This window comes from Medicago sativa, chromosome 4 (assembly GCF_051527215.1).
Source record: "Medicago sativa cultivar Bolivia chromosome 4, Bolivia_mono, whole genome shotgun sequence".
NCBI classification, from domain to species: domain Eukaryota; kingdom Viridiplantae; phylum Streptophyta; class Magnoliopsida; order Fabales; family Fabaceae; genus Medicago; species Medicago sativa.
This window is the reverse complement of record NC_140752.1, coordinates 20,215,328-20,241,416: the sequence shown is the minus strand read 5'-3', so window position 1 is coordinate 20,241,416 and position 26,089 is coordinate 20,215,328. Positions and strand designations below refer to the sequence as shown.

The 26,089-nt window shown below is 34.8% G+C and overlaps 2 protein-coding genes across 5 annotated transcripts; both read left to right on the top strand.

Annotated features, from left to right (window-relative positions):
* Nucleotides 1-1,918: 1,918 nt before the first annotated feature.
* Nucleotides 1,919-6,065, top strand: LOC146927088 (glutamine-dependent NAD(+) synthetase-like). Its single transcript, XM_085700547.1, has 8 exons — nucleotides 1,919-2,282; nucleotides 2,373-2,678; nucleotides 3,548-3,771; nucleotides 3,978-4,081; nucleotides 4,179-4,313; nucleotides 4,697-4,865; nucleotides 5,392-5,527; nucleotides 5,888-6,065. Exons 1-8 carry the CDS (start codon nucleotides 2,089-2,091, stop codon nucleotides 6,063-6,065), a joined length of 1,446 nt encoding a protein of 481 aa, XP_085556673.1. The 5' UTR covers nucleotides 1,919-2,088.
* A 9,082-nt stretch (nucleotides 6,066-15,147) lies between these two features.
* Nucleotides 15,148-23,030, top strand: LOC146927087 (glutamine-dependent NAD(+) synthetase-like). Of its 4 annotated transcripts, none has more exons than XM_085700474.1 (14): nucleotides 15,148-15,291; nucleotides 15,640-15,858; nucleotides 15,948-16,253; nucleotides 17,148-17,371; nucleotides 17,570-17,673; nucleotides 17,771-17,905; nucleotides 18,290-18,458; nucleotides 18,985-19,120; nucleotides 19,502-19,640; nucleotides 20,147-20,323; nucleotides 20,621-20,788; nucleotides 21,242-21,337; nucleotides 22,332-22,460; nucleotides 22,597-23,030. In XM_085700474.1, the coding sequence occupies exons 2-14, from the start codon at nucleotides 15,665-15,667 to the stop codon at nucleotides 22,813-22,815; spliced, it is 2,196 nt and encodes a 731-aa protein (XP_085556600.1). In that variant the 5' UTR covers nucleotides 15,148-15,291; nucleotides 15,640-15,664; the 3' UTR covers nucleotides 22,816-23,030. The 4 variants fall into 4 exon arrangements, with proteins under 4 accessions (XP_085556600.1, XP_085556599.1, XP_085556601.1 ...); XM_085700473.1 differs by having other exon boundaries at nucleotides 15,148-15,518; XM_085700475.1 differs by lacking the exon at nucleotides 15,640-15,858.
* Nucleotides 23,031-26,089: the final 3,059 nt, after the last annotated feature.

The window sequence follows — 26,089 nt, the reverse complement described above, 5'->3', positions numbered from 1 at the left end:
TAGGTGTTCCTACTAATACACCATCGACTTCTAAATTCTCTCAGTATCTAAATGAGTGCAATTTGGTCGATCAAAAAGTTAAAAAACCCGACTTTACTTATATTAGAGGCAACATTCGTTAAAGATTATATATAGCTCCTGATAATATTTTATGAAATTTGTTTCCTAACTGGCCGATACTAATTTTCCACTCTTGTCTTCAGATCAGTGTGGTAATCTGGTTCAATCTGGGATTGTTCAAACAAATTATAAGCCCAGCTTCAAATTCTTGGCTCCTTGGTTAGATCATGGAAACTTTTATACCATTCTTACTAATTTTTGGCGCAACCTTGATTGATACTTGGGAGGTCAATATGAACAGGCTAACACCCTACTTGACAATTGGAATTAGAGAAATGATATTTGTACAACCATTTTGATACAACTTTTGTACAACTTTATCTCTCATACTCACATTATGTTTTTATCCTCTCTTACGTTTTCTCTCTATATTCTTTTGATTAATGATATTTTGACATCCATTTGATGACAACTTTGTTGACAACCTTGTTTTTCTCACTTTTTATTGGTCAAAAACAATGGAGAGAGAAAAAGGAAGAGAGAGGATAACAATATCATGTGAGTATGAGAGAGAAAGTTGTCCAAAAGTTGTCAAAAAATGGTTGTCAAAATATCATTTCTCTATTCTTTTTGACCAATAAAAAGAGAGAACAACAAAGTTGTCTCAAAGGTTGTACCAAAATGGTTGTTAAAATATCACTACTCATTAAAAAAATATGAATACATTGTATTTCCGGTTTTGTCCAATTTTATATCGGTTTTCTGCTTTATTTTCCGGTTCAGTGATGAAGCGGTTTTCAGGTCTTGTAGGGGTCGTTTGGTACAAGAGAAAGAGAGGAGAGATAGAAGAGAAAGAGATAGAAAAGTAGAAAGAAAAAACTAATACTCCATCCGTTTCAAAATGAGTGTCGTTTTAGCCAATTGCACACAGATTTAGGAATGGAATAAAGTAGTCAAATGTCTTAGCAATTTTACCAAATTATCCTAATCAACTATTGATTTGTTTTTCATTAAAGAAAAAATAATACTTTGGAAGTAGTGTAACATATTATTAATTGAAGGGTACAATTGAAAAGAAAAAGCTATTATTGCATTGAAAACCGAAAGTGACATTCATTTTGAAATTTTTTTTTTGGCTAAAGCGACACTCATTTTAAAACGGAGGGAGTATTATTTTGCAAATGACATTAATATCCATACATACAAGTTAATAGTGTGATAATTAATAATACATCACAAATTTAAACAATACGTTACTGTAGTTCTAAAAATTAATTATTCAAACATAAGAAAAAAAATATTTCAAATTTAAATAGTAAACATTGATATAATTTTAGGACAAAAATTTTATATGAAGAAAACAAATTAAAATCAAACTAAAACACACATGCTAGAATCTTCCCACCTCTTCACCAAAGAAAAAAAACTTATTCATCAAAAAAAATAAAAACCTTCTCTACCATATGACTATCCAATTTACGGATGGAACAGATAGCAACATATGGGCTTCCTCTTTGAAATGAAAGCAGAGGCAGCAAAGCAGGAACCACGTTTTTCCTATATTCTCACCGGAGCCACAAGCCTCAATGGAGTCGGAGACGGCATCGAGGGACAATATCGGAGATTGCATAGGGACATGAAGCTGAAGCTGAAGCAGCAACACCCAATAACAAAAGTGATTTGACAATGGTTTGGTGTGTTAGAGACAAGGGTATTTTCGGAACACCAAAAAAATGGGGACTTTTTAGTCTTTCTCCTCTCACTCTCTTGTATTTCTCTCCTAAACCAAACATAAGAGATTATGTATCTCTCCCCTGCATTTCTCTCTCTGCAATTTCACCTCTGCCAAGGTAATAACCACCTCACGTCAATGCCCGACTCACTAACAACAACATCACCCGTCCAAGGATTCGGGACCTAGATTGAGTAACTTTGTAGAATCAAAGCAATAGCATATACCATACCGACCCTCTCGCAATTTCCACTTCAACAAACAACAGAGACAAATTCACATTCATAATAATCACGATGAGGCTCTTGAAGGTAGCTACTTGCAATCTCAACCAATGGGCTATGGAATTCGATTCCAATCTTCTCCAAATCAAAGACTCCATCTCCAAATCCAAACAAGCCGGCGCCGTCATCCGTCTTGGACCCGAACTCGAAATCCCCGGTTATGGCTGTGAAGACCACTTCTTAGAACTCGACACCATTAACCATTCGTAATAACTCTCTTTTTCTTCTTTTTCACACATGTCAAAGAGTGTTTTTCTATTCAGTTTTTGTCACCGAAATTGGTTTTGTTGCTGCAGATGGGAATGTTTGAAAGAAATATTGATTGGTGATTGGACTGATAACATAGTGTGTAGTATTGGAATGCCTATTATCAAAGGTTCTGAGAGATACAATTGTCAGGTTTTGTGTTTCAATCGAAAGATTATTATGATACGACCCAAGATGTGGCTTGCAAATGATGGTAATTACAGAGAACTTCGATGGTTTACTGCTTGGAAACAAAGGGACCAACTTGATGATTTTCAACTTCCTCCTCATGTTTCTGAGGCATTGGGACAAAAATTAGTTCCATTTGGTTACGGTTTTGTTAAGTTTCAAGACACGTAAGTGCCAAATTCACACTTTATTTTTGTTTCACTTAACACAGTGTTTGCTATGATGCACTTACACCAACACGAACACGGGTCATGACACCGACATGTAGACACCAGTAATGATTTGAGAAATTACAAGTGTCAATGTCATTTTGTGTCCGATGCTCAAATTTTCCTTCAACGGAAGTGTTGGTGATATGTAGTGTTTGGGTTGATGCATAGGTTAAAGAGCCGCACTAACTTTTTTAGTTTAAGAGCACATAATAAGGAATCTACAAACAATAGTATGTCTTGAAAAAAAACATTTTTTAACTTTTTGAGAAATAGAATGCACAATTTCCAATACAAAATTTCTATAACAAGTGTCATAAGGGTACATGTTAGCATTTCCCTAGGTTAAAATATGACACAATAGTTATATGTTTTGTGCATGTTGAAAGTAGAACATGCCATGACATAATGTAAAAAGAAATGGTACACTGGTTGTAGGTGAAACCAGAGATAGCAAAACAAAATACGCTGTCCTGTTGTACCGTTCTGTTCTCCATCAGACACTAATGTTACGTCCTTACTTTCCCTGGCTCTCTTTTTCTATTATTATTGTTTGACGGTGTCGACGATGTGTTTACTCGGCTGAGTTGAATTATTTGTTGGTCACTGATACCTTTAACGCTCATGCATTCTAAAGTTATATGCATCAGCATTGCATCCATGCGGCAATCTTGTGATTGACATATCTACATATTCTTTCATACACCTAAGTAGTGTGTTCAAACTATTGTGTGTGTATGTGTTTCATTTATGTTTTTGGGGCTTTCCAACTTATACTCAGATGTTTATTATTATGTGCTTAACATAAAGCATTTTCCCATTCTTAGAGCTATTGCAGTGGAAGTTTGTGAAGAACTTTTTACTCCATCTCCCCCTCATGCTGAGCTTGCATTAAATGGGGTTGAAGTGTTTATGAATGCAAGCGGAAGTCACCATCAACTTAGAAAGCTTGATGTTCGTCTTCGTGCTTTTATAGGTGCTACTCATACTCGTGGAGGTGTCTATATGTACAGTAATCACCAAGGCTGTGATGGTGGTCGCCTTTACTATGGTAGGAAAATATTTCCCTTAACAGAATTCCGTTCGTCTTTTTTCACATTTAATATCCATTGTGTGTTTGGGAGGGCGAGGTAAATTCAACATTCAGGAAATCCGTATAAGGATATTTATTTTCCATTTAGATTGTTTAAATGTCAATTATATAGGATTTTTTCATTTGTCTAAAATTTATCTTGTTTTTCATTTCATTTGTAACAGATGGATGTTCCAGTGTTGTGGTTAATGGTGATGTTGTTGCTCAAGGTTCCCAATTTTCTTTAAATGATGTTGAGGTTGTGGTTGCTCAGATAGATCTTGACGTGGTATGCATTAGTTTCCATATTTAAATGCTTGCAATGCAAAGTCATTTTGACCATAAACAATAAAGGATTTACATCAGATTGGTTCCTTTACTGGTAGGTTGCAAGCCTTAGAGGATCTTTAAGTAGCTTCCAAGAGCAAGCAAGTTGTAAAGTCAATGTTCCTTCAGTAGATGTACCATATAGTCTTTGTCTTCCTTTTAACCTTAAAATACGCCTTTCTGTTCCTCTTAAGGTTAGTTTATTGTCAGTTTGAGTTGCAATTTTCAGTTAGCTAAACATTATGAGCTTTAAAGGTGCACCTATGATGTCGCCATGAATACCGTATTCCCTTAAAAGAGTATTTGGCTCCAAGGTTTTATTTTTCACCAAAAGTTTTAATCTTTATATGTGCTTGTTTGGATTTGAGTTAAAAATAACATCACGTTGAAAGACCGCATCCAAAGCAGTGAAATTGTGAAAATTAAGGAGCTGCTATTTGGAACTTTCATGTTGCCGTGACTTTTTGTCGCACGTTTGATCAAATCCACACAAGCACTTTAATGATTTAATAATGTTACTGCTGAAATTAATCAGGCCTCCAAGTTGAAAAGTTGAAATATGATTATATATTTATAGATAAAATATCACTCTCACGAGGAGAAAATAACATTTGGACCTGGTTGCTGGTTATGGGACTATTTACGAAGAAGTGGAGCATCTGGTTTTCTGCTCCCTCTTTCTGGTGGAGCAGACAGTTCCTCTGTTGCTGCGATTGTTGGATGCATGTGCCAGATGGTTGTGAAAGGTTAGTTCAAATGCAATGACAACCGCAGTTAGATTAGATTGTGGAATGTGAATTACCTTCAAAGTTTCTATTTCTTATCAACTTGCGACAGTATTTTAAAGCTACATTATTGTGTATACTATTAGAGGACTGCTGATTTAGTAATAAACAAATGATTCACGTGACCTCTATAAAGATCTCAAAGAAGATTAGTTAAGAGGTCACACATGTAATTGACCGACAGCTGAATTAATTGGAGAAGCAGACCTGAATGTTTATATTTTCTTTCTCAAAAGTCTTGCAAAATTGCTTGAATATAGAGTATAGTGTCCTTTTAGTATTTCATCGTGCTTTACTTCTTACAGAAAAACTGAGTTGTGTAATCATGGTCTATAGTTAAAAAGATACAGACTATTTACCTCTCTTTTTCTCTTTCATTTACAATTTTTGGACGTGGCAGAGGTGAAATAAACAACGTTATTTGACCTTACAAATCCGAACCTTGTAGTTTGGATATCATAAACTAGTGATTCATATTTTCCTTCAGAAATTGCAAATGGGGATGAAGAAGTTAAAGCTGATGCAATACGGATCGGAAACTATAAAGATGGACAATATCCTACAGACAACACAAAATTTGCCAAAAGAATATTTTATACTGTGTTTATGAGATTTGAAAACAGGTAAGTGATAGTTTTCATGTTCTAGTGTTTTACAATCATTGGATGTGTCTATCTAAGTTTCTATATCGGCTATATTCCTTCAATACTTCATCAATGATATTGCAGATATATGACCGTTAATATTTTTTCAATCCAATGTGTTTTAATGGGTTTAAGACTTGATAAGGTGCTTTTCACAACTTTAAACAATTAGAATAGTAATTCTATTCTACTGTACAGTGTAATACCTGAAGAAATCCTTTTATTTTGTCAACCAGTTTAAGTTCAAACTGAATAACACATTCCAATATGTTATTTGAAATCAACTGGAAAAAAAACCTCTTTAGATGTTATGGTGCACTAACAGTATTCACGTTGCAGTTCGGAAATGACAAGGTCGCGGGCCAAGGTACTGGCAGAGGAAATTGGTTCATGGCACCTTGATGTTAGCATTGATGGAGTCATATCAGCTCTTTTGTCTTTGTTCCAAACACTTACGGGAAAGCGACCACGCTACAAGGTGACTGAATTATGGACTCGTGCATTGTTTCAATCATAAATACAATTCCAAAACTGTGTAGTCTATGATGTGGTTGCTTGTGACACTTGATTTTTCCACCGGAGTATGTTGATATTAATGAAAAATGGTATTTTGATTTTAAAACAAGTCAACGTAGAACTCCACCTCAGGACCTCTGATAGGACACCGAATGAGAAAGTGGGCTCAGTGGGACAGTTAGCACATCAGTTGCCCAAACCAAAAGTCTGTGGATATTTGATGTTAAAAGAAATACTGAAGGTTAAAATATGACACAATAGTTATATGTTTTGTGCATGTTGAAAGTAGAACATGCCGTGCGTAAGGTAAAAAGAAATGGTACACTGGTTGTAGGTGAAACCAGAGATAGCAAAACAAAATACACTATCTTGATGCACCTTTCTGCTCTCCATCAAATGTTAATGTTACGTCCTTACTTTCACTGGCTCTCTTTTTCTATTATTATTGTTTGGCGGTGTCGGCGATGTGTTTACTCGGCTGAGTTGAATTATTTTATTTGTCACTGATACCTTCTACGCTCATGCATTCTAAAGTTATATACATCAGCATCGCATCCATGCAGCAATCTTGTGATTGACATATCTACATATTTTTTCATACACCTAAGTAGTGTATGAAATAAGGCAGGATTTAAGAGCGGCTGATGCAATGATTGAAGGACATAGTAAGACAACTCTAAAATTAAAATCCATGCCAAATCAATTGATAATTCTACTTTATTGCATGACCATTTTTCTTCCCATAAGGATAACCTGGTTTACTTTTAAGCTATTATCCCTTCTCCGATTAATAAACAAGAAAGTAGAAGTAAGCAAAATAGTAGCATGGCTAACAATGATATTTGTATCCTTCAAAGACCTAAACCTCCATAATTGATTTTGTTGTGGTTGACATGCATGTTGAAGTTATTCCTAAACAACTTGTTGATGGTATGGAAAGTTTAGACTAACATGAAAATATGGATTCTGAAAAATGACCAACATACATCCTCACGACCCAGTTATTGTTTGTCCCATTGTTTGTTACTGTGTATGAATGAATCATCTAATTTGAAATTGTAGAGGTGCATGTGGGTGCCATTTTTCTGATTACATTTGTGATATAACTCGTCCTCATAATCTGAGTTTTTTTGCTTTATCAAAACTTTGTCTTATTGATGCTCGTGCATATAAAGTTGTTGATTGCCTAGGATTCGATGGTGTTTCTATAGCTGAAACTACTAGTTTTCCAGCGGTATTTCGTGTCTTTGGGAACAAGGTTACATTTCAATCAACGTAATTTCTATGTTTTTGCAATGTGTGTGTTTGAAGGTGTCTCCTCTCTCTAAATTAAAGCCCCTTGGATTATAACAAGGGTCTATGAGAGTTCCCAAGTTAGAATCCTCGAAGATTTTTTGAACAAACTTTGTAATATGCATCAATATCTCAACCTACCTCGATGTTTGACATGTGATTTTAATATAGTTCTCTATTAATATGGAAAGTTTGTAGGTGTTCCTACTAAAACACCATCGACTTCTAAATTCTCTCAATATGTAAATGAGTGCAATTTGGTCAATCGAAAAGTTAAAAAACTCTACTTTACTTATATTAGAGACAACATTAGTGAAAGATTACATATAGCTCCTGATAATACTTTATGAAATTTGTTTTCTAACTGGCCCATACTAATTTTCCACTCTCGTCTTCAGACCAGTGTGGTAATCTGGATCAATCTGGGATTGTTCAAACAAATTAAGTCCTGCTTCAAATTCTTGGCTCCTTGGTTAGATCATGGAAACTTTTCTACCATTCTTACTAATTTTTGGTGCAACCTTGATACTTGGGAGGTCAATATGAACAGGCTAACACCCTACTTGACAATTGGAATTATAGATTTTTTTGGTAATACTTTTTACCATAAGAAACATATTACGACTCTAGGATAAGATTGGTAGTTCTCTTCCATGAAAACACGGTGGTTAACTAGTCACGCGAAGGAATTTTTTTGGAAATAATATTTTGATATTTTTATGCAATAAGAGAGTTATCGGTATTAGCAATATAAATCCAAATAGTGTTTTTGTGACCGCAATACTCATTTTTTTGTCAATTTGTTCTTGTTCATATAATGCATCTCCACGTTTCAACTCTTAAGGGTATTTTTACCAAATTTGCTCATGATGTGATTTATGCTAAAAGCCCTGTTCATTGCATCACATCATTCCAAAGGTCACTAGTTTTCCTCTAGTAGAGAATTTGCCATTATCATGCATGTTGATGTTGATTGTCATCCTCTATATCCTCCATATAGTAAGCAATTCAACTGGTTTATGCCTCTTTAATAGGTTAAAATTAACATTGATGGTGCATCCATATGATCACCAAAAGTCTCTTCTTATGGTCTCTCTCCTCACGGTTCAAGCATTTACTAATGTGAAGTTGGTTCCTTAGAAGCTCAAGGTCAAATGGTAAAATTGTCTTCACATCATTAGGAATTTTCGTTTTAGATTTTATAATATTTATAGTGAGGAGAATATTTATGTAGAAAGACTAACCATTATTGTCTTCTTTGTTGTTGTCTTAGTCTTGCGAGATTAATTACCTAGTTGTTCTAGAGAAAGTTTATTTTTTTTCCCGTTGATCTTGTGTTTAGTGGATTTGGTTTATGTCTCCCATTCGTTGTTTTTCCTTTTCACATTAACAATACATTTGGGGAGATTGTATATGATTGATGTTACAATGGAGTATCAACATAGTTTGGATGTCAAAGTATTATTTGATGCAATCTTCTTCAATTTTGCTTATAAAAAAAATAACTCTTAAAAAATAACAATATGGAAAATGGGTATATGTTGATAATTTATTCAAGATTTGTTTGTGAATTCTTAACATAATATTTACATTTCACACGGTATTATCAACCACTCCTATCTACATACTTGCATATATTTATCAATGGTTTAAGTACGAAGGGTTGTTAATAGCTTTCTTTTAATGAAGTGAAAAATGTTTTACTTTCTATGAGCAATTTAAAACACTAGGGTCAGATGGATATCATTCCATCCTTTTAAAGATAAATTGGGGAATTTTTGGTACATCTATTTTAGATTTTCTCAATAAAGTATTTTAATTCAGTGACTATTACATACGTCAATGACACCCAATAAACTATCATTCTCAAAGGTATCGAGCCTTCTAAGGCCACCTAATTTCGACAAATAACTCTTTTGAAATGTGATCTATAAGACAATGACCAAAACAACCTCAGATACGCCGAGGGAAGTGATGCCTAATTTCATTTTACCTAATCAAAACAACTTTAAAGTTGAGAACAATATTGTTGACTATCCAACATATATGACAAGTTACACTCCAATTAAAAAAAAACACGACTGCGTTGTATTTCTGGTTTTGTCCAACTTTATATCGGTTTTTCGGTTTATTTTTCGGTTCAATGATGAAGCGGTTTTCAGGTCTTGTAATAACCACCACCTCACGTTAACGCTGATCCGGCCGTGTTGGGAGTGAAGTCCAATACCGACTCACTAATAACAACATCACCCGTCCATGGATTCGGGACCTAATTTGAGTAATTTCATTGAATCAAAGCATATCATATACCATACCATACCATACCGTTGAATAGTATATTAACGATCCTCTCGCAATTTTCACTTCAACAAACAACGAGACAAATTCACATTCATAATCACGATGAGGCTCTTGAAGGTCGCTACTTGCAATCTTAACCAATGGGCTATGGAATTCGATTCCAATCTTCAACAAATCAAAGACTCCATCTCCAAATCTAAACAAGCCGGCGTCGTCATCCGTCTTGGTCCCGAACTCGAAATCCCCGGTTATGGCTGTGAAGACCACTTCCTAGAACTCGACACCATTAACCATTCGTAATAACTCTTTCTTTTTCTTCTTTTCACATGTCAAAGAGTGTTTTTCTATTTTGTTTTTGTCACTGAAATTGGTTTTGTTGCTGCAGATGGGAATGTTTGAAAGATATATTGGTTGGTGATTGGACTGATAACATAGTGTGCAGTATTGGAATGCCTATTATCAAAGGTTCTAAGAGATACAATTGTCAGGTTTGTGTTTCAACCGAAAGATTATTATGATACGACCCAAGATGTGGCTTGCAAATGATGGTAATTATAGAGAACTTCGATGGTTTACTGCTTGGAAACAAAGGGACCAACTTGATGATTTTCAACTTCCTCCTAATGTTTCCGAGGCATTGGGACAAAAATCAGTTCCTTTTGGTTATGGTTTTGTTAAGTTTCAAGACACGTAAGTGCCAAATTCACACTTTATTTTTGTTTCACTTAACACAGTGTTTGCTATGATGCACTTACACTGACACGAACACGGGTCACGACACCGACGTGTAGACACCAGTAATGATTTGAGAAATTAATAACAATTGTATGTAATCACGTGTCACTGTCATTTGGGGTCCGACACTTACCTTACCTTCAACGGAAATGTTGGTGCTATGTAGTATTTGGTTTGATGCATAGGTTAAAGGGTCGCACTAACTTTTTAAAGAACATATGTTAAGGAATCTACAAACAATAATTATGTCTTGGAAAAAAACATTTTTTAAACTTTCGACAAATAACTCTTTTGAAATGTGATTTATAAGATAATGACCAAAACAACCTCGGATACGCCGAGGGAAGTGATGCCTAATTTCATTTTGCCTAATCAAAACAACTTTAAAGTTGAGAACAATATTGTTGACTATCCAACATATATGAGAAGTTACACTCCAATTAAAAAAAAAAACACGATTGTGTTGTATTTCTGGTTTTGTCCAATTTTATATCGGTTTTCCGGTTTATTTTTCAGTTCAGTGATGAAGCGGTTTTCAGGTCTTGTAATAACCATCACCTCACGTCAACGTTGATCCGACCGGGTTGGGAGTGAAGTCCAATAGGGCTGGACAAAAAACTGTCAAACCAGCCCAAACTGCCCTACCTGCTTGGCCTGAACCGCTTCAGTCGGGTTACACGGTTAAACCGGGTGGAGCGGTTTCAAATAAATGGGTTTGACTGGTTTGTGTTGGACGGTTTCGGGTGGGCAGATCAAGACCATCGAAACCCGAAACAAACCGAGGGATAGAATTCTGCACTTCACCCTGCACATTTTGATCGCATCCTGCAAGCCTTCCAAATACACCCTTGCGTTAGTTAAGTCACGCTGCGTGACTTAACTAACGCACCTTATAAGCTATGTGTGACTTAAGTCACGCACCTTATAAGCCTATGCGCGAGTTAACTTGTGCAAGTTGGCCGGTGGTAAAAATTGAAGCACAAACGTTTCTTGGACGGTAGTCAATGGTCTCGACTGGTTTTTACATGTTTTCCTTAAGATTTGACCACATTTTTGGACCTCATTAAGTGCTATATACCTTATACCACCTATAAAAACCCTCACATACTTCCTCTTTTCCTCACATTTTCTCCTCCCACTCTCTCCCCTTCTTTAGTTTCTAGGGTGTTTATACCGCTTTAGGTATATACCAGTAGCTTTTGGGGGAGGTGGTGGTCCGTTAGGTTGGGGAAAAGGGCATCATCCCTTGATGTAAATTTCGATTTGCTTCCTTTTACTCCCAAAATCTTTTTACCGTGGGTAAAAAGAATCATCATGGGGGTATAAAAGGAACAAAATTTAAATTTACCTCAAGGGGTCTTGATGTCGTTTTCCCCAACAAGACGGATCACTATTTTCCCTAAGAGCTATTGACATATACCGAAGAGGGTAAAAATAAGTTTTTCCCTCTAGAGGGTAAACAAATATTAAGTAGATTAGTTAATTGGAATAAAATATATGTATTGCTTATTATAATCTTTGAATAATATTAATACAATGAGAGTTCTATTTACTATTTGTATTTATTTTTATAATTTTGAATTTATTTTTGCATTTATTTTATAATTTTGAATTAATTTATTTTTTCATTTATTCTATAATTTCGAATTAATTTATTTTTGCATTTATTATATAATTTCGAATAAAATTGAATTAGTATAAAATCGGATTTATTTTATGATTTCGAATAAAAATGAATTAGTATAGAATAAAATCAGTTTTACCCAATTTGCGCGAGTTAACTCGCGCATAGGCCAATGGTGCGTGACTTAAGTCACGCATAGCTTGCAACGTGCGTTAGTTAAGTCACGCTGCGTGACTTAACTAACGCAAGGGCATATTTGGAAGGCTTGCAGGGCGCGAGCAAAATGTGCAGGGTGAAGAGCAGAATTCTAATGCTAGCAAGCCAAGCTTAATCTTGTACAATGGCCCAATATGAAAAGAAGTCCATTTTTATATAAAGTCCAACATATATAAGCTTTAGTTAAAGAGAAGGAAACCCTAATTCACTCTCAATCTCTCAAACGGCGCTGAACTTCTGGTTCTCTCTCAAGCGGCGCTGAACACAAACTTCGCACCTTCCACTCTCTCCACCGCGATCCTTCCTTCCCCTTGTTCTGTTCTTCGTTGATCATCTTTCTTCTTCAATCATCGCATTTCATCAACCAGAAACCCTTTTCTTTCATAATAAACAGCCTTTTCTTTCATTCTTAAAACCTAAAATAGCTCCCAAATCTATGTTTTTGAGTTTATCTACAAGCTTGGTGTTGTTTCTCTCTTCTATTTCGTTACTTTATGCTTTTGTTGTGCTGTAAAATTATGACTCTGAATCTAGTATGTAATATGATTGCAGATGCTTTATTACTGGAAAATTATGGATACAGAAATAAATGAATCAATTTTATTAAAAAAAAAGGCTATTTATAGATATAACCGAATGAAACCACCCGAAAATCCGTCTTAACCGATAAAACCAAAAATGAACAAACCGACCACTACAACAGTCGGAATTGGGCCACAGGTTTACAGCCGTGGGCTTGTGCGGTTTTAGGTATCGACCCCGATTTTCGACTGAAACCGACCGATGTCCAGCCCTAAAGTCCAATACCGAACAAGCCAAGGTTCTAAATAACGGTCGCGGTCGCGTTAAGGTTGTCGCGATTTCGGCTGTAACAGACGCTGCGATATAAATAACGGTCTTCGCGGTGTGAATTAATCAAAACGTTTCACAAAACTTATTAAAACTATTTATATTATCATATAATGTATAATAACTTAGACTGTCACCTTCATCATTGTTATTTTTCTTTTAATCACCAACAACATATACAATCAAAGTTCAAAGTTCTAGCATCAAAGTCCCAATTTTTTCTCTAAAATTGATCTAAATACTCAAATTAAGTGGTGAATTAAGAGTGTCAATTTAAAATTACCTTGAACTTAATAAATAAGAGATGAATGCACACTTTTTTTTGTTTGAGTTTAATAAATAAACTAGACTTTTGACCCGTGCGTTGCACGGGTTTTCTCGATTATAATAGAGACCAACTAATAATCTTTAACCCGTAAGAACATTGATATGGTAGAAAATATTTTCTTCAAAAAGAAAAGGCAAGCGGATAGGAATGAAATTGATGTGCAATGCATTTTTTTAGATGGAATTTGTTAGGTTAAATAATTGCAAACCTAATAAAGCAAATGAGCGGGAAAAAATTAGGTTAAGTTGCTGCAGACGTAACACAATTAATAAATAAGGATGTCAAAAAAAAGGCATGAAATTAAAAAAAAATCCAAAAAAAAAGTGTAAAATTCTTGACAAAAAAAGTATAAAATAGAAGGATCATACGTGATCATTGATATGATAGAAAATATTTTCTTCAAAAAAAGGCAAGCAGATATGAATGAAATTGGTGTGCAATGCATTTTTTAGATGAAATTTGTTAGGTTAAATAATTGCAAACCTAATAAAGCAAATGAGCGGGAAAAAATTATGTTAAGTTGTTGCAGACGTAACAAAATTAATAAATAAGGATCTATGAATAACTGCCCAAAAAAAAAAAATATATGAATAAACAAATAAACCATCTAAATGTAATTATTAATTATTATTATTATTATTAATTTATTAATGAGTTAGGATCCGTTGACACCAGGTGTCAACGGATTCGTTGACACCAAATCTTAATCATTCATCTATTTTTAATCAAAGGCTCATAATTACTCATTTAAGACCTAATGGAATATCTAATTCTTACTGTACATGTGAATCTCGCTCTTTATTTCTTTTATGGTAAGTCAATCAAGCTCTATAATTATCATATTTTCAAACACAATCAATTTGTCATCTTCAAAACGTGGAATTAACAATGTTGCCATGATGCCACCATTTTTAGCAATTTGTCATCAATATAATAATGAGTTTCAATTTACATTAACCTCAATAATGAAGAAAAAAATATGGGTTTCAAATTTTAAGTCAAAGTGGAAAATGACCTGAAAATTAATTGATTTTTCTAGGTGTGAGCTTAGACGTAGTGCCGTACATTACTGTAATAGTTGATCAATTTAAAATGGCAAATTAAACGAAGGAAATATTGTAATAGTTTTTTCTTTTCTTAAGGAGACAATATATAATTACAGACGATTTGATTGCAACTTAAAATTTAAAATTAATAGTTTTGTTAATTCCACCTTTTGATTGCAATTACACGAAGGTAGTGAAAACTTTGATGGGGGTTGAAGAGAACATCAGTTTTTCAACAAAATAACTGCCATGAATATTAATTTTACAAACATTAGTTCTTAGCATCCATTTAGAAATCGAGAAAGAAAGCTCAATTTTGATGATTTGTTTGTGTTTGAAATCAATCTTGTTCAGCACAGAATATTATAATTAAAGAGCTTGATTTACTTACCATAAAAGAAATAAAGAGCGAGATTCACATGTACAACAAAAATTAAATATTCCATGAGGTGTAATTATGAGCCTTTGATTAAAAATAGATGGAGGGTTAAGATTTGGTGTCAACGAATTCGTTGACACCTGGTGTCAACGGATCCTAGCTCTTTATTAATTTATTATTATTGAATGAAGAGTGAAGCTGTGCTTACGTGTGTATTGGTAACCAAGTTATAACAAACCTTATTCACTCAAAAAAAAAAAAAAAAAAAAAAAAAACACAACAAAATCGCAATCGCATACGGCAAGCCGGAACAAAGAGAATGAAGCAAGAAACAGCAACACCAGGTCCAGAATCGCAAATCGCAAGCAGGAAGGAAGAAAGAATCACACAACACCAGGAGAGTAACAACATAAGAGAAGCATGTTTGTTTGTCTGTTAGTTACCACCACCAGAGAAGTAAGTAATTGATTTGTATAAAAAAGATAAGATTTGAGATGCCTGACTTTTCTGTACAAAAGATATGAGATTCGATTCCTTTTCTCTGTTCAAATTTCTGAATTTTTCAAGTCTGTAACGGAGTTTCGCGTGATTTTCCTGCGATTTTTGTTCTCAACGTGAAAAGGACCAAAAACGGTCACTGTGGCTGCCGATACCGATTTGTAACGGCCGCAATCCCGGTACAGGTCCGTTTTTCGGGACCTAATTTGAGTAATTTCGTAGAATCAAAGCATAGCATATACCATACCTTACCGTTGAATAATATATAAACGACCCTCTTGCAATTTTCACTTCAACGAACAACAGAGACAAATTCACATTCATAATCACGATGAGGCTCTTGAAGGTAGCTACCTGCAATCTTAACCAATGGGCTATGGAATTCGATTCCAATCTTCTACAAATCAAAGACTCCATCTCCAAATCCAAACAAGCCGGCGCCGTCATCCGTCTTGGACCCGAACTCGAAATCCCCGGTTATGGCTGTGAAGACCACTTCTTAGAACTCGACACCATTAACCATTCGTAATAACTCTTTCTTTTTCTTCTTTTCACATGTCAAAGAGTGTTTTTCTATTTTGTTTTTGTCACCGAAATTGGTTTTGTTGCTACAGATGGGAATGTTTGAAAGATATATTGGTTGGTGATTGGACTGATAACATAGTGTGCAGTATTGGAATGCCTATTATCAAAGGTTCTGAGAGATACAATTGTCAGGTTTTGTGTTTCAACCGAAAGATTATTATGATACGACCCAAGATGTGGCTTGCAAATGATGGTAATTATAGAGAACTTCGATGGTTTACTGCTTGGAAACAAAGGGACCAACTTTATGATTTTCAACTTCCTCCTAATGTTTCCGAGGCATTGGGACAAAAATCAGTTCCTTTTGGTTATGGTTTTGTTAAGTTTCAAGACACGTAAGTGCCAAATTCACACTTTATTTTTGTTTCACTTAACACAGTGTTTGCTATGATGCACTGACACGAACACGGGTCACGACACCGACGTGTAGACACCAATAATGATTTGAGAAATTAATAACAATTGTATGTAATCACCTGTCAATGTCATTTGGTGTCCGACACTTACCTTACCTTCAACGGAAATGTTGGTGCTATGTAGTATTTGGTTTGATGCATAGGTTAAAGGGTCGCACTAACTTTTTCAAGAACATATGTTAATGAATCTACAAACAATAATTATGTCTTGGAAAAAAAAACATTTTTTTTTAACTTTTTGATAAATAGAATGCACATTTTCCAATACAAAATTTCTATCTTTAGTGCACTAACAAGTGTCATATGGGTACATGTTAGCATTTCCCTAGGTTAAAATATGACACAATAGTTATATGTTTTGTGCATGTTGAAAGTAGAACATGCCGTGACATAAGGTAAAAAGAAATGGTACACTGGTTGTAGGTGAAACCAGAGATAGCAAAACAAAATACACTATCCTGTTGTACCTTTCTGTTCTCCGTCAAATGTTAATGTTACGTCCTTACTTTCCCTGGCTCTCTTTTTCTATTATTATTGTTTGGCGGTGTCGGCGTTGTGTTTACTCGGCTAAGTTGAATTATTTTGTTTGTCACTGATACCTTCTACGCTCATGCATTCTAAAGTTATATGCATCAGCATCGCATCCATGCAGCAATCTTGTGATTGACATATCTACATATTCTTTCATACACCTAAGTAGTGTGTTCAAACTATTGTGTGTGTATGTGTTTCATTTATGTTTTTGGGGCTTTCCAACTTATACTCAGATGTTTATAATTATGTGCTTAACATAAAGCTTTTTCCCATTCTTAGAGCTATTGCAGTGGAAGTTTGTGAAGAGCTTTTTACTCCATCTCCCCCTCATGCTGAGCTTGCATTAAATGGGGTTGAAGTGTTTATGAATGCAAGCGGAAGTCACCATCAACTTAGAAAGCTCGATGTCCGTCTTCGTGCTTTTATAGGTGCTACTCATACTCGTGGAGGTGTCTATATGTACAGTAATCACCAAGGCTGTGATGGTGGTCGCCTTTACTATGGTAGGAAAATATTTCGCTTAACAGAATTCCGTTCGTCTTTTTTCACATTTAATATCCATTGTGTGTTTGGGAGGGCGACGTAAATTCATCTTTCAGGAAATCCGTATAAGGATATTTATTTTCCATTTAGATTGTTTAAATGTCAATTATGTGGGATTTGTCTAAAATTTATCTTGTTTTTCATCTCATTTGTAACAGATGGATGTTCCAGTGTTGTGGTTAATGGTGATGTTGTTGCCCAGGGTTCCCAATTTTCTTTAAATGATGTTGAGGTTGTGATTGCTCTGATAGATCTTGACGTGGTATGCATTAGTTTCCATATTTAAATGCTTGCAATGCAAAGTCATTTTGACCATAAACATTAAAGCATTTACATCAGATTGGTTCCTTTATTGGTAGGTTGCAAGCCTTAGAGGATCTTTAAGTAGCTTCCAAGAGCAAGCAAGTTGTAAAGTCAAGGTTCCCTCAGTAGATGTACCATATAGTCTTTGTCTTCCTTTTGACCTTAAAATACGCCTTTCTGTTCCTCTTAAGGTTAGTTTATTGTCATTTTGAGTTGCAATTTTCAGTTATCTAAACACTATGAGCTTTAAAGGTGCACCTATGACGTCGCCATGAATACCGTTTTTCCTTAAAAGAGTATTTGGCTCCAAGGTTTTATTTTTCACGCTAAATTTTTAATCTTTATATGTGCTTGTTTGGATTTGAGTTAAAAATCACATCACGTTGAAAGACCGCATCCAAAGCAGTGAAATTGTGAAAATTAAGGAGTTGCTATTTGGAGCTTTCACGTTGCCGTGACTTCTTGTCGCACGTTTGATCAAATCCACACACGCACTTTATTGATTTGATAATGTTACTGCTGAAATTAATCAGGCCTCCAAGTTGCTAAGTTGAAACATGATTATATATTTATAGATAAAATATCACTCTCCCGAGGAGGAAATAGCATTTGGACCTGGTTGCTGGTTATGGGACTATTTACGAAGAAGTGGAGCATCTGGTTTTCTGCTCCCTCTTTCTGGTGGAGCAGACAGTTCCTCTGTTGCTGCGATTGTTGGATGCATGTGCCAGATGGTTGTGAAAGGTAAGTTCAGATGCAATGGCAACTGCAGTTAGATTAGATTGTGGAATGTGAATTACCTTCAAAGTTTCTATTTCTTATCAACTTGCGACAGTATTTTAAAGCTACATTATTGTGTATACTATTATAGGACTGCTGATTTAGTAATAAACAAATGATTCACGTGACCTCTAAAAAGATCTCAAAGAAGATTAGTTAAGAGGTCACACATATAATTGACCGACAACTGAATTAATTGGAGAAGCAGACCTGAATGTTTATATTTCCTTTCTCAAAAGTCTTGCAAAATTTCTTGAATATAGAGTATAGTGTCCTTTTAGTAGTTCACCGTGCTTTACTTCTTACAGAAAAACTAAGTTGTGTAATCATGGTCTATAGTTAAAATGATACAGACTATTTACCTCTCCTTTTCTCTTTCATTTACAATTTTTGGACGTGGCAAAGGTGAAATAAACAACGTTATTTGACCTTACAAATCCGAACCTTGTAGTTTGGATATCATAAACTAGTGATTCATATTTTCCTTCAGAAATTGCAAATGGGGATGAACAAGTTAAAGCTGATGCAATACGGATCGGAAACTATAAAGATGGACAGTATCCTACAGACAGCACAGAATTTGCCAAAAGAATATTTTATACTGTGTTTATGGGATCTGAAAACAGGTAAGTGATAATTTTCATGTTCTAGTGTTTTACAATCATTGGCTGTGTCTATCTAAGTTTCTATATCGGCTATATTCCTTCAATACGTTATCAATGATATTGCAGATATATGACCGTTAATATTTTTTCAATCCAATGTGTTTTAATGGGGTTGAGACTTGATAAGGTGCTTTTCATAACTTTAAACAATTAGAATAGTAATTCTATTCTACTGTACTGTGTAATACCTGAAGAAATCCTTTTATTTTGTCAATCAGTTTAAGTTCAAACTGAATAACACATTCCAATATGTTATTTGAAATCAACTGATGTTATTTGAAATCAACTGGAAAAAAAACCCTCTTTAGATGTTATGGTGCACTAACAGTATTCACGTTGCAGTTCGGAAATGACAAGGTCGCGGGCCAAGGTACTGGCAGAGGAAATTGGTTCATGGCACCTTGATGTTAGCATTGATGGAGTCATATCAGCTCTTTTGTCTTTGTTCCAAACACTTACGGGAAAGCGACCACGCTACAAGGTGACTGAATTATGGACTAGTGCATTATTTCAATCATAAATACAATTCCAGAACTGTGTAGTCTATGATGTGGTTGCTTGTGACACTTGATTTTTCCACCGGAGTATGTTGATATTAATGAAAAATGGTATTTTGATTTTAAAACAAGTCAACGTAGAACTCCACCTCAGGACCTCTGATAGGACACCGAATGAGAAAGTGGGCTCAGCGGGACAGTTAGCACATCAGTTGCCCAAACCAAAAGTCTGTGGATATTTGATGTTAAAAGAAATACTGAAGGGCATGATGGGAATATCACATGACTTATCCTATTGTATTTTTCCTTGTGTTTATGAAATAATACTCTTTATTTTCCATTATTGCTCTGTTTTCTTCTATAAACTGTTTCTGTAATCCAGATTCGTATCAATGCCGGACTAAGATTAAGTGCATGTTATATTTCTAATGATATTTTTTGTCATCTTGTAGCCTCAAATGATATTTTTTGTATGATTTTGTTTATACAGGTAGATGGTGGATCTAATGTTGAGAATTTAAGCTTGCAAAACATTCAAGCACGAATCAGAATGGTGCTAGCTTTCATGTTAGCATCACTCTTGCCTTGGGTTCACAACAAACCTGGGTTTTATCTTGTCTTGGGGAGCTCCAACGTGGATGAAGGGTTGCGTGGCTACTTGACGAAGGTATCTCAATACATCGTTAGATTACACATTTTTATAGGGGACCTATATAGTTGAACTTATAGGGTACCTATAAGTTCAAAACATGTCTCTTTATTTTCACTTTGTTTTTTGGCTGAATCTATGGAAACAAGAAACAAACAAAAAATAAGATGACATTTTTGTAATTATTAGTCAAACATAAAATAGTAACATAAATTTTCTGTCTTCAAATGGCCACTTAGTTTCTCATTCATTTTCTTTAGTTTCTCATCATCGTGGTCTGTTACACTCTAGTTATCTAAGTTCATCTTCTTACAGTATGATTGCAGCTCAGCGGATATAAATCCCATTGGCAGTATAAGTAAGCAGGATCTTCGGTCATTCCTGCGATGGGCAGCCATCCATCTTGGTTACTCATCTTTGGCAGATATTGAAGCAGCTCCACCCACAGCTGAACTGGAGCCTATACGTTCTAACTACAGTCAGGTAGTGTGATGTTCTGTTACACTTTTCAGTACTCACCGGTCTTGAAACATCTCAATGAATCCTTTCATTTGCATATGTGTTGGCCTACTGTATTTGGGACATTATTTTTGTCTATGCTACAATGTTAGATGGAAGACAAGAGACAATTCAACAGAAGCAAGAGCTTAATTATCAGCTCACAGTAACCTTTTAAAAATGTCTTGACTTCTATCAATCCAGACATTTTCTGGCAATCTGTTATAAGGGTGATGGTTTTGGGTGAAGTCTTGGAAATAGTTTACTCTTTTTTTCTCCCTTTAGTATCTATTAGTTTTTGGTTATTGTGTATTTGACTTTTCAGTGGCCTTTTTCTCCTGGGTATATTTTTTTTTTTTTTTTGTATCCATTAATAATATATTTTTGATCAATTTTTAAAATTATAATCGAATACCTCACCCGTTCTTAATTGAGCAGCTTGATGAAGTTGATATGGGAATGACTTACGAGGAACTATCTGTTTATGGAAGACTACGCAAAATTTTCCGTTGTGGTCCAGTTTCCATGTTCCAGGTATATCTCATGTTTCTCCATCCTATCTATTGACTTCTTTAATTTTTTCCTTGTTTTTTTCGTTTTTGTATTTTTCATATTAAAATGGTTGAAGGAACAGTGAAAACATGTGGTAATCTTATGCATGACCATCTCATAATATCAATCTTTGTTAGGCCAGATACAATGAAGAATGATGCAAAGCCGAGAAAGATAAACCCCATAGCCTATAAGCCTATAACTAACTTACCTGCATGTCATTTGACAGGTCGATGAAATTGGTTTTATTGTTCGCTGGTCCTGCAAGGCCAAAATAAGTTCAATATCAGTAACTTATTGACTCATTTTTTCTGTTGGCAAGAAACTAGAGTAAACTGTCATTTTGCTCTTTAAATTTGTTAGTCACTGTCACAGTAGTCTTTGGACGTATCAACATTACAAAGGCATACCTAAATGTGTCTTTTGTCAATCATTTTGGTCCTCGAATATGTCTTACGTTAATCAATTTGGTCCATAATATTACTAGCAAAAGAGACACTTAGGGATGTGTTTGTAATTTCGCACCTGCTACTGTCTGTAAAAACACAATACCAGATCTTGTCTATATATTGAACAGACGGACATATCAAACGCCCAGTTACAAAACTTTACCTCATTTTTTGAAAATAAAAAAGGAGTTCCTTGTGTGAGCTTTTATTGCAAAAGGCTATTTATCTAAAAAATGGTTAAAAGTTAGCATTTTTTTCCTTTAGGACGAGAGCTAATGAAATAACAAAAGAATTCACATTTTTTAAGCTAAGTATCACTAGAAGAAACTCCTTACCATCTATCCTAAGTCACATTAGATTGATTTTAGAACTGCCATGTTTTCAATCGATACGGAGAGCTGTACTTGGTAGAAGATTTTTGCATCTACTAGTTAGCAATCTCGGTAGAAGCTTGTAATTTAAGGCTGTCCATCTTTAAGTTCAGTCCTAACTTTTTTTTTTTTTTTTTTTTTAATTTGCCATCTCAGAATCTATGTTACAGATGGGGTGCAAAATTGACTCCATCACAAGTGGCTGAAAAAGTAAAACACTTCTTCAAGTATTATTCGATAAATCGGCACAAAATGACCACCTTGACACCTTCCTATCATGCCGAGGTATGTAGTTATTATGATTTAAAGTCAGGGTTGAATTTTGCTAGGTAGCTATTCACACTCCTAAAGATTTTGGCCGGTTCTCTGTGTTTTTTTTTTTTTACTGATGAAAATGCACAATCTTTCACTCAACTTGCAGAGTTATTCACCAGAGGATAATAGGTTTGATCTTCGCCAATTTCTTTATAATGCAAGATGGCCGTATCAATTTCGGAAAATCGATGAACTCGTACATGAGCTGGATGTCAAAGATGTTCAAGAATCAGCAAACCATGAGTCAGTGGCAGCTTCATTAGATGGTGTTGGTGGGATGGGAGTTGCTGCCGCAGGTTCAGGCAATCCAAATGTCGGAATCTAATTGAAATTAATCTCCCCTAATAAAACAAAATAAAGTAAATTATAGATTTGCATGTGCAAGACTGCAAATCTGGTCCAGACAAATATATAGATTCCATATTTTTATAGCACACTGTGTGAATAATGAAACTCCCTTTCATCCCATGTGTAGTGTAAAAACATTTTTAAATTATCATTGAGTGTTTTGATTTATTACAAAGAGAAAGATTTAGATGACGATGCAATATGAAAGGAAAAGTTCAGAATTGACAACAACTATAACAACAAAACTTTAGGGGAAGGTTCTCATGTTCAAGACATATAAATACATGTCTTATCCATTTGAAAACATTGGATCCATTGCAAATAATAAGCCTTTTAGGTTATGCTTTGCAAAAAAAAAAAAAAAATCAACACGGATCAATCTAATTATTGCTGGAGAAACTGAACTTATTGGTTGTGATTCTTTAGTCTTATGCTAAAAAATTTATGGTTAAGGATTCTCAACTGAGTTGATTATATCGTAAATGTATGAAATTAATTTGATGATATTGCAGCACCAGACGTTGTGTATGATTACTACAAGATTATCACAATATATCTTGTAGTTTTGTGATTGAGAAAAACCACCGACTCATTTAGTTTAGGGGATTGTTTCTCTCACTTGTGTTCAGATTTCTGAAGTTGAACTGTGCTTTTTGATATGAGCTCAAACATGTGTATCACTATTTATCCTACTCATTGTTCTATTTCTCTCGAGTGTAAAATATACAACATTGATTCATTATGTTATTTCACCTTTTAAACAACCACATTCAACTTAAACTTAGTCTAAACAACATTTACAATCAAAACATGCAAATATTTGATCATTTATTACCAAAAAAAAAAAAATGACGTGAACCCTGAACACTAACAATTTAACATGACCCAAATTGATTAGCATAGGAGAATCAAATGGAAACTCGTCAACAAATATGGGACATCGTTTATGAATTTCAAAACAACATGAAGAAGAGGTTCAAATCATCAAGTTTGTGACCCTTCTTTGAATTATCCAATAGCAATTTCATTTTTAATTTCTTGCACAAAGCATTGAGCACGCAAAATTGACCAATGTTCAAGCAGATTGCTATTGCATAGGCAAGCTAGGATTTTTGAGGTTAAAGATTGTCGAGGCTGTGAACAATTTGGTTTGTACCGTTGCATAACTTTAAAAAGGTTGCTTAAAAATAGATATTGATCAAAAGACTTGCTAATCAATTTGGATTATCACTTATTGCTATCTTAATTTTAACATTAGTGATAACCCTAAATCGATTATTCGATTTGCAATAATCTTTTGATCAATACATTCAACCTACACATTAATTTTGTTCTCATAGTCTCAACCATCATTGTAGTCTCGTCTTCATAAATCCCTAACTTATCTACATCACTTATGTCCTTCATGTGGTTATAACCATATTATCTTACATTTCCTTGGATCACTAAGAACATCGTAAGCCTATGCAATCTGCTTGAACATTGTTTCAGCTTCGTCCTTCAAAACTTGATTCAGATTATTTTCATCTTGGTGCTACTTCATGTCCAATCCTTTGTAAGCCACCATGCTCTACTCAAGAAATTTAATGAAATTAAAAATGAAACTTATGATGACAAGGCAAGGGGACCGACTATTTCAGAAGAATCATGTTTTTATACTTTTAAGTTTGCATGTTTGTTAAAATTATCTTGCCTTTGTTTTTACAGTTTATGATTTGAATCTTGTTGTTAGACATTTTCCCTCTGTTGCTTACACCTAAGAAATATGTTTCTATTTTTAAATTTTGCATATTTCTTAAAATTTCTTATCCCCCGGTTTTTACACCTCATGTTTTAAATGTTGTTGTTAGAGATTTGACCTTTGTTATATTAATTTCCCTTCTTTTGTTATTCGATTTATGTTTCTCTTTATTTCATATTTACTATTATTATCAAATAGAAACAAATGAATAAAAGTGATGATTCTCATTGATTTGTAAATGATTACAAGCTTATTTATAGATGAACTTTTTTTTTTTTGAAGGATATTTATAGATGAACTTAGAGTACACCATAGTAAACATAGGGTAACAACATCTAATAAACTCTAATGACTAAGCTTCAGTTCTTTCTTGCTCTCCAAGTTATCTCCTTCATCCTTGTTGTGTAATAGCCCCCCACAAGGTGGAGGTTGATAGAGATCTATCAAACCCAGCTTGGATAACAGAATGCCAAAAGGTTGAGGCAACAATGGTTTTGTGAAAAAATCTGCCAATTGATCTTGAGAAGAGACAGGCAGAAGTTTCAAAACACCAGTTTGTAGCTTTTCTCTGACAATATGACAGTCAATATCCAAATGTTTCGTCCTTTCATGAAAAACAGGATTGGCAGCAATGTGAAGAGCACTTTGGTTGTCACAAAACAAGACTGGAGGTTTAATACAGTTAACATGTAAGTCTCTGAGCAAGTAGAGGAGCCACTGCAGTTCACAAGCAGCAGATGCTAAGGCTCTGTATTCTGCCTCTGAAGAGGATCTGAATACAGTCATTTGTTTCTTGGTTCTCTAAGAAGTTAAAGAGTTACCAAGAAAGAAACACTGGCCATTAATAGATCTTCTGGTGTCAATACAGCCTGCCTAATCAGCATCAGAAAAACCTTGTAAATGTAAAGAGGAGCTTCTGGAGAAAAGAAGACCTTTACCAGGACATCCTTTCAAGTATCTGAGAACTCTCAAAGCAGCATGATGATGAGTTTGAGTAGGCTTAGAGAGGAATTGACTGAGTTGTTGTGTAATGAATGTAATGTCAAGTCTGGTAGTGTTGAGATAAAGTAACCTGCCTACCAGTCTCCTGTAAGAGGGAACATCATCATAAGGAAGAGAAGAATCATTATGGAGCTTAATAGAGGGATCAGAAGGTGTGGAGACAGGCTTGGAGTTAATGGAACCTGAATCAGACAATAAATCCAAACAGTATTTCCTTTGGCATAAAGAAATGCCTTGTTTAGAATGAGCAACCTCCAAACCCAAAAAATATTTAAGCTGGCCAAGATTCTTGATTTTGAAAGAATTGTGTAATATGGATTTGATATGATCAAACTCAGTCAATGAGTCTCCAGCAAGGATGATGTCATCTACATACACCAATAAGACTGTGAATGAGGAAACAGTTTTCTTGATAAACAAGGAATGATCAGATGGTGCTTGTATGTAGTGATGTTGCAGTAAGACATAAGTGAGCTTCTCAAACCATTTCCTGCTTGCTTGTTTGAGA

Excerpts from the sequence above, each read along its gene's own strand:
- LOC146927088 (XM_085700547.1), top strand. The coding sequence starts at position 2,089 with ATGAGGCTCTTGAAGGTAGCTACTTGCAATCTCAACCAATGGGCTATG. Across the intron at positions 3,772-3,977 it reads TGGTGGTCGCCTTTACTATG|ATGGATGTTCCAGTGTTGTG; the intron begins GTAGGAAAATAT and ends CATTTGTAACAG. Across the intron at positions 4,082-4,178 it reads CTCAGATAGATCTTGACGTG|GTTGCAAGCCTTAGAGGATC; the intron begins GTATGCATTAGT and ends CTTTACTGGTAG.
- LOC146927087 (XM_085700474.1), top strand. The coding sequence starts at position 15,665 with ATGAGGCTCTTGAAGGTAGCTACCTGCAATCTTAACCAATGGGCTATG. Across the intron at positions 18,459-18,984 it reads GTGCCAGATGGTTGTGAAAG|AAATTGCAAATGGGGATGAA; the intron begins GTAAGTTCAGAT and ends ATTTTCCTTCAG. Across the intron at positions 19,121-19,501 it reads TTTATGGGATCTGAAAACAG|TTCGGAAATGACAAGGTCGC; the intron begins GTAAGTGATAAT and ends TTCACGTTGCAG.